Below are 15,851 nucleotides of genomic sequence, written 5' to 3' on the forward strand. Positions count from 1 at the left end.
CTGTCCCACTATAACTCCTACGGTGTATAAAAAAAAAACGTGGTAAAAAACTACGCTATGCTTTTTCATTATACCTCCAAAATAAAAGTGGACTAAAATGCGATCAAAAACACATTAATAAAAATGGTATTATTGGACGTCATCTCCTGCAAAAAAAAAAAAAAGTTGCCACCCAGCTCCGTCAGAAGAATAAATAGGTCTCTTTACGATTACCATATGGTCACACCATAAACCCAAAAACAATTTCTGAATTGTTCATTCTGAACCCAATAATAGGAATAAAGAGCGATCAAACAATATGTGCTCTAAATTGGTACCAATAAAAACTTTAACTCGTCCCGCAAAAAACAAACCCTCACATGACTGTTGGTAGAAATCTTGAAAAATTATAGCTCAAAATATTTTTAGCAAAATTTTATATTTTTATAAATAAAAGGTGCAAATAAATAAAACAAAAATTTAAAATACGAACATGAAGTACAACGTGTCACAAGAAAAAAATAAAATAAACCCCACAATCTCAGAATCACCGAGATCCATTAAAACTTTGCAGAGTTATGACCTTATAAAGTGAAACGGTCAGAACTGAAAACGGAGATAATTATCATACAAAGTGGCTGAGTCCTTAAGGGGGTTAAATTGGTTTTTCTGTTAATGCCGTTTAATGGCCTAAAAGGTAGACATTGTTTAAAAACAAAATAAGCCAGCACCTCTCCACTTTTTTTTTTACTACACACGTGTGCAGCAAATGACATGTCAACAAGCACTTGACCACTGCAGGCAATCAAGGGGTTTAGCGTTTATGTAGAGGAAGACTGTTAATTGCTTGGCACAGAACACTGAACAAAGTTGGTTTTGCAGTTTTTTTTCTAACAATTCAAGATTTTGGTTCATTGATATGTGGAATTGGAAGCCCCCTTTAAAATAGCTGCCCCTTTGCAGAGTATTCCCACATATTGTTATTGAGGTTAGGCTTTGCTCAATTCCTTTGGTTGCAAATCGTTTAACCCCTTCACCCCCCCAGCCCATTTTCACCTTCATGACCTGGACATTTTTTACAATTCCGAGCAGTGTCACTTAAGGAGGTTATAACTCAGGAACGCTTCAACGGATCCCAGTGATTTTGAGACTCTGTTCATGGCATATTGTACTTCATGTTAGCAGTAAATTTATGTCGAGATTTTTTGCGTTTATTTGTGAAAATAATGGAAATTTGATGAAAATTTTCAAACTTTGAAATTTTATGCCAATAAACCAGAGAATTATCTCACACAAAAAGAAGGGAATTTTGTTTACTTACCGTAAATTCCTTTTCTTCTAGCTCCAATTGGGAGACCCAGACAATTGGGTGTATAGCTTATGCCTTTGGAGGCCACACAAAGTATTACACTTAAAGTGTAAAGCCCCTCCCCTTCTGCCTATACACCCCCCCGTGCATCACGGGCTCCTCAGTTTAGGTGCAAAAGCAAGTAGGAGGAAAAAATTATAAATTGGTTTAAAGTAAATTCAATCCGAAGGAATATCCGAGAACTGAAACCATTCAACATGAACAACATGTGTACACAAAGAACAACAGCCCGAAGGGAACAGGGGCGGGTGCTGGGTCTCCCAATTGGAGCTAGAAGAAAAGGAATTTACGGTAAGTAAACAAAATTCCCTTCTTCTTTGTCGCTCCATTGGGAGACCCAGACAATTGGGACGTCCAAAAGCAGTCCCTGGGTGGGTAAAATAATACCTCATAATAGAGCCGTAAACGGCTCCATCCTACAGGTGGGCAACCGCCGCCTGAAGGACTCGCCTACCTAGGCTGGCATCTGCCGAAGCATAGGTATGCACCTGATAGTGTTTCGTGAAAGTGTGCAGGCTCGACCAGGTAGCTGCCTGACACACCTGCTGAGCCGTAGCCTGGTGCCGCAAGGCCCAGGACGCTCCCACGGCCCTGGTAGAATGGGCCTTCAGCCCTGAGGGAACCGGAAGCCCCGAGGAACGATAAGCTTCGAGAATTGGTTCCTTGATCCACCGAGCCAGGGTTGATTTGGAAGCTTGTGACCCTTTACGCCGGCCAGCGACAAGGACAAAGAGTGCATCCGAGCGGCGCAGGGGCGCCGTACGAGAAATGTAGAATCTGAGTGCTCTCACCAGATCTAACAAGTGCAAATCCTTTTCACATTGGTGAACTGGATGAGGACAAAAAGAGGGTAAGGAGATATCCTGATTGAGATGAAAGGGGGATACCACCTTAGGGAGAAATTCCGGAACCGGACGCAGAACCACCTTGTCCTGGTGAAACACCAGGAAAGTGGCTTTGCATGACAGCGCTGCTAGCTCAGACACTCTCCGAAGTGAAGTGACTGCTACTTGGAAGACCACTTTCTGCGAAAGGCGTGAGAGAGAAATATCCCTCATTGGCTCGAACGGTGGTTTCTGAAGAGCCATCAGCACCCTGTTCAGATCCCAGGGTTCTAACGGACGCTTGTAAGGGGGGACGATGTGACAAACCCCCTGCAGGAACGTGCGTACCTGTGGAAGTCTGGCTAGGCGCTTCTGAAAAAACACAGAGCGCAGAGACTTGTCCCTTAAGGGAGCCGAGCGACAAACCCTTTTCCAATCCGGATTGAAGGAAGGACAGAAAAGTGGGCAAGGTAAATGGCCAGGGAGAAAAACCCTGAGCAGAGCACCACGACAGGAATATCTTCCACGTCCTGTGGTAGATCTTGGCGGACGATGGTTTCCTAGCCTGTCTCATAGTGGCAATGACGTCTTGAGATAACCCTGAAGACGCTAGGATCCAGGACTCAATGGCCACACAGTCAGGTTGAGGGCCGCAGAATTCAGATGGAAAAACGGCCCTTGAGACAGCAAGTCTGGTCGGTCTGGTAGTGCCCACGGTTGGCCGACCGTGAGATGCCACAGATCCGGGTACCACGACCTCCTCGGCCAGTCTGGAGCGACGAGGATGGCGCGGCGGCAGTCGGCCCTGATCTTGCGTAACACTCTGGGCAACAGTGCCAGAGGAGGAAACGCGTAAGGGAGATGAAACTGCGACCAATCCTGAACTAAGGCGTCTGCCGCCAGAGCTCTGTGATCTTGAGACCGTGCCATGAATGTCGGGACCTTGTTGTTGTGCCGGGACGCCATTAGGTCGACGTCCGGCATGCCCCAGCGGCAACAGATCTCCTGAAACACGTCCGGGTGAAGGGACCATTCCCCTGCGTCCATGCCCTGGCGACTGAGAAAGTCTGCTTCCCAGTTTTCTACGCCCGGGATGTGAACTGCGGATATGGTGGAGGCTGTGGCTTCCACCCACAGCAGAATCCGCCGGACTTCCTGGAAGGCTTGCCGACTGAGTGTCCCGCCTTGGTGGTTGATGTATGCCACCGCTGTGGAGTTGTCCGACTGAATTCGGATCTGCTTGCCTTCCAGCCACGGCTGGAACGCCTTTAGGGCAAGATACACTGCCCTTATCTCCAGAACATTGATCTGAAGGGAGGACTCTGTCTGAGTCCAAGTACCCTGAGCCCTGTGGTGGAGAAAAACCGCTCCCCACCCTGACAGGCTCGCGTCCGTCGTGACCACCGCCCAGGATGGGGGCAGGAAGGATTTCCCCTTCGACAGAGAAGTGGGGAGAAGCCACCACTGAAGGGAAGCCTTGGCTGCCTGAGAAAGGGAGACGTTCCTGTCGAGGGACGTCGACTTCCTGTCCCATTTGCGGAGAATGTCCCATTGAAGTGGACGCAGGTGAAACTGCGCAAAAGGAACTGCCTCCATTGCTGCTACCATCTTCCCTAGGAAGTGCATGAGGCGCCTCAGGGGGTGTGACTGGCCTTGAAGCAGAGATTGCACCCCTGTCTGTAGTGAACGCTGTTTGTTCAGCGGAAGCTTCACTATCGCTGAGAGAGTATGAAACTCCATGCCAAGATATGTCAGTGATTGGGCCGGTGTCAGATTTGACTTTGGAAAGTTGATGATCCACCCGAAACTCTGGAGAGTCTCCAGAGCAATGTTCAGGCTGTGTTGGCATGCCCCTTGAGAGGGTGCCTTGACAAGTAGATCGTCTAAGTAAGGGATCACCGAGTGTCCCTGAGAGTGTAGGATTGCCACCACTGTTACCATAACCTTGGTGAAGACCCGTGGGGCTGTCGCCAGGCCAAAAGGCAGTGCCACGAACTGAAGATGTTCGTCCCCTATGGCGAAGCGCAGGAAGCGCTGATGCTCTGGTGCAATCGGTACGTGGAGATAAGCATCTTTGATGTCGATTGATGCTAGGAAATCTCCTTGGGACATTGAGGCGATGACGGAGCGGAGCGATTCCATCCGGAACCGCCTGGTTTTCACATGCTTGTTGAGCAGTTTTAGGTCCAGAACAGGACGGAAGGATCCGTCCTTTTTTGGCACCACGAACAGGTTGGAGTAAAAACCGTGACCCCGTTGCTGAAGAGGAACAGGGATCACCACTCCTTCCGCCTTCAGAGTGCTCACCGCCTGCAGAAGAGCATCGGCTCTTTCGGGGGGCGGAGATGTTCTGAAGAAACGAGTCGGAGGACGAGAGCTGAACTCTATCTTGTAACCGTGAGACAGAATGTCTCTCACCCATCGGTCTTTTACTTGTGGCAGCCAGGTGTCGCAAAAGCGGGAGAGCCTGCCACCGACCGAGGATGCTGTTTGAGGAGGCCGAAAGTCATGAGGAGGCCGCTTTGGGAGCGGTTCCTCCGGCGGTCTTTTTAGGACGTGACTTAGACCGCCATGAATCGGAGTTCCTCTGATCTTTCTGAGGCCTTTTGGACGAGGAGAATTGAGACCTGCCCGCGGTCCGAAAGGACCGAAACCTCGATTGTACCTTCCGTGGTTGAGGTCTGTTTGGTCTGGACTGGGGTAAGGATGAGTCCTTTCCCTTGGATTGTTTAATGATTTCATCCAATCGCTCACCAAACAAGCGGTCGCCAGACAATGGCAAACCGGTTAAGAACTTTTTGGAAGCAGAATCTGCCTTCCATTCACGTAGCCACATGGCCCTGCGGACTACCACCGAATTGGCGGATGCTACCGCCGTACGGCTCGCAGAGTCCAGGATAGCATTAATGGCGTAGGACGCAAACGCCGACGCCTGAGTGGTTAAGGACACCACTTGCGGGGCAGATGTAGCTTCATAGATGGATTTCAACCATAGTTCCATCTGTCTGTTAGTGGCATCTTTGAGTGAAGCCCCATCTTCCACTGCACCTATGGATCTGGCCGCCAGTCTGGAGATTGGAGGATCCACCTTAGGACACGGAGTCCAGCCCTTGACCACGTCAGGGGGAAAGGGATAACGTGTATCCTTAAGGCACTTGGAAAAACGCTTGTCTGGACAGTCTCGTTTTTTCTGGACTGCCTCTCTGAAGTCAGAGTGATCCAGAAACGTATTCAATGTACGCTTGGGAAACCTGAAACGGAATTTCTCCTGAGAAGCTGACTCCTCATTTGTAGGAGCTGGGGGAGAAATATCCAACACCTGATTGATGGTTGCTATAAGGTCATTCACTACGGCGTCACCTTCAGGTGTATCTAGGTTGAGAGCGGCTTCAGGATCCGAATCCTGATCTGTTACCTCCGCTTCATCCTCCAGAGAGTCCTCCTGCTGAGACCCTGAACAGTGTGAGGAGGTGGAGGGAATTTCCCAGCGACCCCGCTTGGGCGGTCTGGGACTGCGGTCCGTGTCAGAGACCTCACCCTGGGACCTAGGGGTCATCCCAGGGGCACTTTGCTGTTCCAATTGAGGGGGACCAGGGGTCAAAGATTTAACAGTGCCCGGGGCCTGAGTCACCGGTCTGGACTGTAGGGCTTCTAGTATTTTAGCAGACCATTTATCCATACTCTCAGACAGTTTGTCAGCAAAAGCTGCAAACTCCGTCCCTGTCACCTGGACAGTGGTAGCTGGTGGTTCCACCTGGGCCACCTGTAGCAGAGGCTCCGGCTGAGTAAGTGCCACAGGGGCCGAGCATTGCACACAATGAGGGTCAGTGGAACCTGCCGGTAGTACAGCCGCACATGAGGTACAGGTTGCAAAGTACGCTTCTGCTTTGGCACCCTTGCTTTTTGCGGACGACATGCTGTTGTCTCCTCTGAGAACAATCCAGGAGGGTATATAGCCAAAAAACAACAGAGCGACCGTACAGTGCAAATGTATAGCCTATATATATATATATATATATATATACACACTTCGGCACTCAGTGGGGCCAGCACCACAGGTGCTGCTTACCGACCGCTCAGAGCGGTTGTGTGATCACCAGATTCCCTGCCTGGGTCTCCCTGTGTTGTCTCTCCTCTCCAGCGTCTGAATCGCTGACAGGAATGGCTGCCGGCGTTCTGTGGGGAGGAGGGGACCGTGGGCGTGCCCAAGAAAAGTGCGGGAATCTAGTGCCCCAGTGTACTGAGTGAGGAGGGAGGAGGATACTAATGTATGCTCCAGCCCTCAGCGCTGACGATCTGTGCAGCGTCCCGCCCTTCCCCTGACTGGCAGGCCTGTGAGCGGGAATATACGACACTAGGCCGCAGAAGCCGGGGACTAAAGTTATAAGCGCGGCCGGCAATAAGCGCGGCCGCGCGGTAGTCCCCGGCGCACTAACACACCCAGCAGTGCTGCAATGTGTATGGCACAAGCGCTCCATGCGCGGTAGTCCCCGGCGCACTAACACACCCAGCAGTGCTGTAATGTGTATGGCACAAGCGCTCCATGCGCGGTAGTCCCCGGCGCACTAACACACCCAGCAGTGCTGTAATGTGTATGGCACAAGCGCTCCATGCGCTGTCCCCACGGGGACACAGAGTACCTCACAGTAGCAGGGCCTTGTCCCTGACGATACCCGGCTCCTATCCAGCAGATTCCCAGGGGCTGCGGAGGGAGCACGGTCCCTGTGCCTGGAGACCGATTAGGATCCCACTTCACCCAGAGCCCATTAAGGGATGGGGAAGAAAAACAGCATGTGGCTCCTGCCTGTGTACCCGCAATGGGTACCTCAACCTTAACAGCACCGCCGACACAGTGGGGTGAGAAGGGAGCATGCTGGGGGCCCTGTTATGGGCCCTCTTTTCTTCCATCCGACCTAGTCAGCAGCTGCTGCTGACTAAGCTGTGGAGCTATGCGTGGATGTCTGCCTCCTTCGCACAAAGCATAAAAACTGAGGAGCCCGTGATGCACGGGGGGTGTATAGGCAGAAGGGGAGGGGCTTTACACTTTTAGTGTAATACTTTGTGTGGCCTCCGGAGGCATAGCTATACACCCAATTGTCTGGGTCTCCCAATGGAGCGACAAAGAAAGGGAATTTTGTTTACTTACCGTAAATTCCTTTTCTTCTAGCTCCTATTGGGAGACCCAGACAATTGGGTGCATAGCTTCTGCCTCTGGAGGCCACACAAAGTATTACACTTTTAAAAAAAAGTGTAATCCCTCCCCTCTGCCTATACACCCTCCCGTGGATCACGGGCTCCTCAGTTTTGGTGCAAAAGCAGGAAGGAGAAAACTTATAAATTGGTCTAGGTAAATTCAATCCGAAGGATGTTCGGAGAACTGAAGACCATGAACCAAAAGAACAAATCAACAACATGTGTACACAAAAGAACAACCAGCCCGAAGGGCACAGGTGTGGGTGCTGGGTCTCCCAATAGGAGCTAGAAGAAAAGGAATTTACGGTAAGTAAACAAAATTCCCTTTTTCTTTGTCGCTCCATTGGGAAACCCAGACAATTGGGACGTCCAAGAGCAGTCCCTGGGTGGGTAAAAAACAATACCTCAATAGAAAGAGCCGAAAAACGGCCCCCTCTTACAGGTGGGCAACCGCCGCCTGGAGGACTCGCCTACCTAGACTGGCGTCTGCCGAAGCATAGGTATGCACTTGATAGTGCTTCGTGAAAGTGTGCAGACTAGACCACGTAGCTGCCTGACACACCTGCTGAGCAGTCGCCCGGTGCCGCAATGCCCAGGACGCACCTACGGCTCTGGTAGAATGGGCTTTCAACCCTGAAGGGAGCGGAAGCCCAGAAGTACGGTAGGCCTCGAGAATCGGTTCCTTGATCCACCGAGCCAAGGTTGACTTGAAGGCCTGAGATCCCTTGCGCTGGCCAGCGACAAGGACAAAGAGCGCGTCTGAACGGCGCAGGGGCGCCGTGCGAGACACGTAGAGCCGGAGTGCTCTCACTAGATCCAAAGAGTGCAAATCCTTTTCACACTGGTGAATTGGATTAGGGCAAAAGGAAGGCAAGGAGATATCCTGATTTAGATGAAAAGGGGATACCACCTTAGGGAGAAATTCCAGGACAGGACGCAGAACCACCTTATCCTGGTGAAAAACCAGGAAGGGAGCTTTGCATGACAGCGCTGCAAGCTCAGACACTCTCCGAAGTGATGTGACTGCCACCAGAAAGGCCACCTTCTGGGAAAGACGGGAGAGACATCCCGCAGCGGCTCAACAGGCGGCTTTTGAAGAGGCGGCAGGACCCTGTTAAGATCCCAAGGTTCCAACGGACGTTTGTAAGGTGGAACCATGTGGCAAACCCCCTGCAGGAACGTGCGGACCTGCGGAAGCCTGGCTAGACGCTTTTGAAAAAACACGGAGAGCGCCGACACTTGGCCCTTGAGAGAGCCGAGGGACAAACCCTTGTCCATTCCAGATTGTAGAAATGAAAGGAATGTGGGTAAGGCAAACGGCTATGGAGGAAAACCGTTAGAGCACCAGGATAAGAAGATTTGCCAAGACCTGTAATAGATCTTGGCGGACGTTGGCTTCCTGGCTTGTCTCATGGTGGCAATTACATCCTGAGATAACCCTGAAGACGCTAGGAGCCAGGACTCAATGGCCACACAGTCAGGTTGAGGGCCACAGAATTCAGATGGAAAAAAGCGGTTGACCCACCGCGAGATGCCACAGATCCGGATACCACGACCGCCTCGGCCAGTCTGGAGCGACGAGAATGGCGCGACGACATTCGGACCGGATCTTGCGTAGTACCCTGGGCAGCATCGCCAGAGGAGGAAACACGTATGGCAGTCGAAACTGCGACCAATCCTGGACCAAGGCGTCCGCTGCCAGAGCTCTGTGATCCTGAGTCCGAGCCATGAAGGCCGGAACCTTGTTGTTGTGTCGTGACGCCATGAGGTCGACGTCCGGCGTTCCCCAGCGGCGACAGATCTCTCGAAACACGTCTGGGTGAAGAGACCATTCCCCCGCGTCCATGCCCTGACGACTGAGAAAATCTGCTTCCCAGTTTTCTACGCCCGGGATGTGAACTGCGGAGATGGTGGAGCCTGTGACTTCCACCCATTGCAGAATCTGCCGGACTTCCTGGAAGGCTTGACGACTGCGAGTGCCGCCTTGGTGATTGATGTACGCGACGGCAGTGGCGTTGTCCGACTGTATTCGGATCTGCCTGCCCTCCAGCCACCGATGAAAAGCCAATAGGGCTAGATATACTGCCCTTATCTCCAGGATATTGATCTGAAGGGACGATTCTATTGGATTCCAGGTTCCTTGAGCCCTGTGGTGGAGAAAAACCGCTCCCCAACCTGACAGGCTTGCGTCCGTGGTGACCACGGCTCAGGTTGGAGGTAGGAAGGATTTTCCCCGAGACATAGATGTGGGTAGGAGCCACCACTGAAGTGATGTTTTGGTTGCAAGGGAAAGAGATGTTCTTGTCGAGGGAAGCCGAACTCTTGTCCCATTTGCGAAGAATGTCCCATTGGAGTGGCCGTAGATGGAATTGCGCGAACGGCACTGCCTCCATAGCTGCAACCATCTTCCCCAGGAAGTGCATGAGACGCCTTAAGGGGTGTGACTGACTCCGAAGAAGTGATTGCACCCCCGCTTGCAGAGAAAGTGGTTTGTCCCGCGGTAGCTTGACTAACGTTGGCTGGGTATGAAACTCCATCCCGAGGTAAGTCAGTGATCGGGTCGGCGTCAACTTGGATTTCGGGAAATTGATGATCCACCCGAACTGCTGGAGAGTCTCCAGAGTGACGGAAATACTTCGTTGACACGCCACCCGAGAAGGAGCCCTGACTAGGAGATCGTCCAAGTAGGGGATCACCGAGTGGCCCTGAGAGTGCAGGACCGCCACGACGGATGCCATGACTGTGGTGAAAACCCGTGGGGCTGTCGCCAGGCCGAAAGGCAATGCGACGAACTGGAGGTGTTCATCCCCGATGGCGAAACGCAGGAAACGATGTTCGGGTGCGATCGGCACATGGAGATAAGCATCCTTGATGTCGATCGATGCTAGGAAGTCTCCTTGTGACATCGAGGCGATGACCGAGCGGAGAGATTCCATCCGAAACGGTCTGGTTCTCACATGTCTGTTGAGCAGCTTGAGGTCCAGAACGGGACGGAATGACCCGTCCTTTTTTGGCACCACGAACAAGTTGGAGTAAAATCCGCGACCACGTTCCTGAATGGGAACGGGAATCACAACTCCTTCGCTCTTTAGAGCGTCCACTGCCTGAAAAAGTGCATCGGCCTGTGCGGGGGGTGGGGAGGTTCTGAAGAAACGAGCCGAAGGTCGAGAGCTGAACTCTATCCTGTAACCATGAGACAGAATGTCTCTCACCCATCGGTCTTGAACGTGTGGCCACCAGGCGTCGCCAAAGCGGGAGAGCCTGCCACCGACCGAGGATGTGGCTAGATGAGGCAGAGAGTCATGAGAAGGCAGTCTTTGAGGCAGTGCCTCCTGCGGCCTTTTGGGGGCGTGACTTGGACCGCCACGCATAGGAGTTCCTCTGGCCTTTCTCCGGCCGGTTGGTCGAAGAGGATTGGGACTTGGCGGAGAGACGAAAGGACCGAAACTGATTGGATTTTTCTCTACTGAGGTCTCTTAGGTTTGGACTGGGGTAAGGAGGAGTCCTTTCCCGAGGATTCCTTAATAATCTCATCAAACCGTTCGCCAAACAAACGGTCGCCAGAAAAAGGCAAACCAGTTAAGAACCTTTTGGAAGCAGAGTCTACTTTCCATTCGCGCAGCCACATGGCCCTGCGGACTGCCACGGAATTAGCGGATGCTACAGCCGTACGGCTAGCGGAGTCCAGGACGGCGTTCATGGCGTAGGACAAAAATGCTGATGCCTGAGAGGTCAAGGAAGAAATATGTGGAGCAGAATTCCGCGTGACAGCATTAATCTCAGTCAGACATGCCGAGATTGCTTGAAGAGCCCACACGGCCGCAAAGGCCGGGGCGAAAGATGCGCCCGTGGCCTCATAAATAGACTTCACCAAGAGCTCTGTCTGTCAGTGGCATCCTTCAGGGATGAGCCATCGGCAACAGACACAACGGACCTAGCAGCCAATCTAGAGACTGGAGGATCCACCTTGGGAGAATGTGCCCAGCCCTTAACGACTTCAGGTGGAAAGGGATAACGCGTGTCAGTGAGCCGTTTAGCAAAGCGCTTGTCCGGAACCGCTCTGGGCTTCTGGACAGCGTCCCTGAAGTTAGAGTGATCAAAAAACCTATTGCGCTTACGTTTGGTGAAACGGAATTGGTGTTTCTCCTGCTGAGAGGCCGACTCCTCTGCAGGAGGCGGCGGTGGTGTGAGATCCAACACCTGGTTGATGGACGAGATAAGATCATTTACTAAGGCGTCCCCCTCAGGGGTATCAAGGTTAAGGGCGAAGTCAGGGTCAGAGCCCTGAGCTCCCCCGTCCGCCTCGTCGTCCTGAGAGTCCTCAAGCTGGGATCCAGAGCAGCGTGAGGAGGCCGGGGAAGAGTCCCAGCGAGGCCGCTTAGCCGGTCTGGGACTGCGGTCCGGGCTGGAGTCAAATCCGCCTGGGGCCTAGGGGCTATCCTGGGAGCGCGCTGCGGCGCGGACCGAGAAGTGCCTGGAGGAGACAGACTAACAGAGGCCGGGGCCTGTGAAGGGCCCGGTCTGGACTGCAAAGCTTCAAGGAGCTTAGATGACCATTTGTCCATAGACTGTGCAATGGATTGAGAAAGTGACTGGGAGAGTTTCTCAGCGAAAGAGGCCAACGACGGTGACTCTGTCCCTGCAGCCTGTTCAGTGGGAGCAGGGGGATCTACATGAGCCGAGGGGCCCACAAGTGCTCTAGGCTCCGGCTGAGCAAGCGTGGCAGGAGTCGAGCATTGATCACAGTGAGGGTAGGTGGATCCCGCAGGCAACATAGCCCCACAAGAGGTACAGGCCGCGAAAAAAATCTGTGCCTTAGTAGCTTTGCTCCTTGTGGACGACATGCTGTTGTCTCTTAGGAGAGTGACCACTGAGGGTATATAGGAAAAGGGTATACAGCCTTTCCGAACAGAGAATATATAATAATATATATATCTATCTATATCTATATCTATCTCCATCCATCCATCCATCCATCCATCCATCCATCCATCCATCCATCGGGGACCAGCACCATGACCGGTGTGGCTTACCAACCGCTAACGAGCGGAGTGTGTCCTCCAGATTCCCTGTCGTGGATCCCCCGGAACTGCAGAGCTTTGCTGCTGAGTAGCATCCACCGGCAGAATGTTAAAAATGGCTGCCGGAGCTCTCAGGGGGGGTGTGGAGCCGAGGGCGGCGCCAGCAAAGAGCGGGAATCTGGAGTCCCCACAATGGTCAATGAAGGAGGAGGGAAACATGCAGGATGCTCCAGCCCTCAAAGCCGACGTCATGTCGGCAATCCCGCCCTAACCCCTGACAGGCAGGCTCGGGGGCGGGATTTTTCGCGACTAGGCCGCGGCGAAGCCGGGGACTTAATTTAAGGCCGTGCCCGACAAGCAGGCACGGTCGGCGCGGAAGTCCGCCGAAAAGACAACGGTCGGAACTACCGCGGCTTCCGGGGATAAGGTGCGACCCTCTCTGTACGGTCCCCACATGGGGACACAGAGTACCTTCCAGTTGCAGGGCCCGGTCCCTGGGGGTGAAGAAGCTCCGGTCCCAGCACATGGATGACCGTATAGGATCCCACTTCTCCCAGAGCCGCATAAGGGATGGTGAAGGAGACGGCATGTGGCTCCAGCCTCCGTACCCGCAATGGGTACTTCAACCTTAACAACACCGCCGACATAGTGGGGTGAGAAGGGAACATGCCGGGGACCCCATCGGGGTCCTCTTTTCTTCCATCCGACATAACTATGTATGAGAATGCATGAGTGGATGTGTGCCTCCTTCCACACAAAGCATAAAACTGAGGAGCCCGTGATCCACGGGAGGGTGTATAGGCAGAGGGGAGGGGTTACACTTTTTTAAAAGTGTAATACTTTGTGTGGCCTCCAGAGGCAGAAGCTATACACCCAATTGTCTGGGTCTCCCAATGGAGCGACAAAGAAATAGTTACTAAATACCATTTCCCACTTGTCTACTTTACATTAGCGCAATTTTGGAAACAATTGTCTTTTTTCCCGTCAGGAAGTTAGACGGGTTCAAAGTTAATCAGCAATTTCTCATTTTTCCAACAAAATTTCCAAAACTTTTTTTTTTTTAGGCATCACATCACATTTGAAGTGACTTTGAGGCCTAGGGGACCCCATTCTAAAAGCTGCACACATTAAAGTACTAAAAATCACATTCAAAAAGTTTATTAACCCTTTAGATGCTTCACAGGAACTAAAGCAATATAGGAGGAAAAAAATGAAACTTTTTTTCCCCCACAAAAATGTTACTTTAACCCAAAATATTGCATTTTCACAAGGGTAAAAGGACAAAATGCACCATAAATTGTATTGTGCAGTTTCTCCTGAGTACACTGATACCTCACATGTATACTGAGAGGTATAACTTATTTTTTCGCTGATTGAGATGTATGGCGGCTTGTTGTTTTGCTGGACAATATTATGTTATCAGCGCTACTATTTTTAATTATATATGGCTTTTTGATCGCATCTTATCCCACTTTTTGTCAGCTGTATGATGAAAACACAGTTTTACAGATCGGCTTGTTATGGACGTGGCAATACCAAATGTGTAGTTTGTCTATTTTTTTACAGAAATAGAACGATTTATTGGAATATCTATAATTATTTTTTTTACTTTAATTTTTGCTTAGTCCCTATGTGGGCCGTTACCTTTTGCTGCACTGATTGCAGTATAGATCATGCCCCTGGCATGATCTCCTGAGGCGTCACGTAGCTGGGTGACATGGAGATCGTAGTCATGACCTTGGGTCACCAAGGTGACGATCAGGCCCTCTCAATTTCATTGCGGGGGCACCTATCGGATGGGACCAGGAGCGCAATCCCTCTCCCAATCGGCATTTATGGGTTAAACAGACAGACAAGGACGGCGTGGGGAGCGTCCCTGGCTGAGAGAGCTGGGCCTCAACTGCCAGTAAAGCAGAGTTCCTGGTGGCAATCGCGAAGGCACAGTGTCTGTGCTCCTGTGATCGCAAGGACTTACTGGTATGTAAAAGGTCAGGAAGTCCCTGACAAGTAGGACGTACTGGTACGGCCAAGGTCTTGAAGAGGTTAAAGAATTAAATAGTACGAATCTGGCTCCTAAGTAACACTTTCTTACCCAATGCTTCCTTTGTGTTAACAGTGGGTGATGGAAGGACTTTGGATGGAGTTGCTTGCACAAATCCTAGTGATGTATTAGGGGTCACATGTGATACATTTGCTAAACCAGACAAATTTCCCAGTAAAGTATCTACAAAAAACAAAAACACAAGTGACACATAACACTGTTAGAAAATCTGTTTCACTAAAACATAACGATGGACACTAGTATTACAAAACACAGATTTTAACATTTGCACTTTAATAATAAACAAGCAGTTTGCATAAAAAGACAAACGAAAAATAAATGAAATTAAGCACAGATTAAAAAAAACAAAAAAAAAACAACTTACTCTCCCGAACTGCAGGTTGTAGTTTTAAGACACTACAATTCGGACCCCTGTTAAACAAAAAGAAACGATCAACATCAGAAATAAAATAAAAGTAATTTATTTTTTATTTTTTTTAGTAATGTAAAGCACAATTAGACTTACAAAGGTTTTGGCGAGTCGTGAATAGTAGACGTTGACCTCTCTAGCGGTGCATTGGGCATGATGAACATGCAGTCAGCCAACGCTTCATGCGCAGACTGCTGGGATACTGGATCAGGTCTTTGTAGTATGGAGTGGAAATGCTGATCTGGAGCAGAAAGCATTGATAGCTGGGGTCCAGCACAAGCAGCGAGGGTGTGATCATCACTCAAGGAAAATCCAAGAGATGGCGAGGTTTGTGGCTGGGGAGGAGCCGCTATCTCAGTGGAAAGCGCGGAAATGGGAGCTTGATGCAAGCCTGAAACACTAGATACTGGAAGAACTGCAGCTTCTGGACCCAACGCTTCCACCAATCCAGCATGTGCCGAACCAGGCTGAATCTAACATAAAATGGTGCAAGTTATGAGAATATACAACCTATTTACATGTACGATACTGCAATCTACTCAAAACTCAAATAAGTTATGCAACGATGTTATACCAAGATTTCAGATTCTCCCCCCCAATCAATTATCACGTATCCTGTGGATAAAGAACTTTGATGAAGGCCCCAATGGTTTAGAACAATATTAGTGTAAACATAATCAAATTAAGTGTCTTGATTTATTTAACTATGGGGAGATAAGGTATGCACACCAGTGACTATGTAAGGGGAATACATGAAATAGCAGAAACTGCTGTGTGAATACTGACTTGAAAAATCCAATAGCTATATGTAAGAGTGAAAATGTGAAAAATGGAATCTGCATTACTGCCATGAACATATGAATAAAGAGAAATTTAGCTACTGAATTGATCAATGCAATAGAGCCCCAACACTACGCCAAAGTATTTCTTTACGTTGGGGTCCCTAGCTTGTGTGTGTCCTCTCATGCAGTTAAAAAACTTACCGTCTATGGGA

The 15,851-nt window shown here is 50.5% G+C and overlaps 1 protein-coding gene across 1 annotated transcript in view; it reads right to left on the minus strand.

The window, feature by feature from the left end:
• BUB1 (BUB1 mitotic checkpoint serine/threonine kinase) overlaps window positions 1-15,851 on the minus strand; it is a 228,455-nt gene that overhangs the window by 143,041 nt on the left and 69,563 nt on the right. Inside the window, exons 7-9 of the mRNA XM_075339584.1 lie at window positions 14,954-15,330; window positions 14,813-14,859; window positions 14,479-14,610 (exon numbers count right to left, since the gene is read on the minus strand). Coding sequence (XP_075195699.1) covers window positions 14,479-14,610; window positions 14,813-14,859; window positions 14,954-15,330 — 556 coding nt within the window. The remainder of the gene's footprint in view (window positions 1-14,478; window positions 14,611-14,812; window positions 14,860-14,953; window positions 15,331-15,851) is intronic.

The sequence above is a fragment of the Anomaloglossus baeobatrachus genome, chromosome 3 (genome assembly GCF_048569485.1).
Source record: "Anomaloglossus baeobatrachus isolate aAnoBae1 chromosome 3, aAnoBae1.hap1, whole genome shotgun sequence".
Lineage (NCBI taxonomy): Eukaryota > Metazoa > Chordata > Amphibia > Anura > Aromobatidae > Anomaloglossus > Anomaloglossus baeobatrachus.